This window comes from Fulmarus glacialis, unplaced genomic scaffold, assembly GCF_000690835.1.
Source record: "Fulmarus glacialis isolate BGI_N327 unplaced genomic scaffold, ASM69083v1 C13240157, whole genome shotgun sequence".
NCBI classification, from domain to species: Eukaryota; Metazoa; Chordata; class Aves; order Procellariiformes; family Procellariidae; genus Fulmarus; species Fulmarus glacialis.
In genome coordinates, this window is record NW_009238264.1 from 1 (window position 1) to 268 (window position 268).

The 268-nt window shown below is 69.4% G+C and overlaps 1 protein-coding gene across 1 annotated transcript; it reads right to left on the bottom strand.

The window, feature by feature from the left end:
* Positions 1-16: 16 nt before the first annotated feature.
* On the bottom strand, positions 17-254 carry LOC104082977 (T-cell surface glycoprotein CD1a-like; the record flags this gene model as incomplete). Its single annotated transcript, XM_009586282.1, has 1 exon — positions 17-254. A coding segment is annotated over one exon (238 nt), but the record flags the coding sequence as incomplete, so codon positions are not given.
* Positions 255-268: the final 14 nt, after the last annotated feature.

Below are 268 nucleotides of genomic sequence, written 5' to 3' on the forward strand. Positions count from 1 at the left end.
CATGGGTGTCACCTACCCCATGGGATGAGGAGGCTGCGGGTGCCCAGGCTGCGGTGGCGCACGCGGCAGGCGTAGCTGTGCCCGTCATGGGGGGCCACGGCCAGGACACTGCGGAGCTGGTAGGTGAGATCGGCGTTGGGCAGGATGGCACTGGTGTTGAGCACCGGGCCCGGCGGCACCTCCTGGCCATCCCGCAGCCAGGCCACGCTGATGGGCCGTGGGTAGAAGCCGGTGACGCGGCAAACCAGCAGGAGTTGGTCTGGTCTGG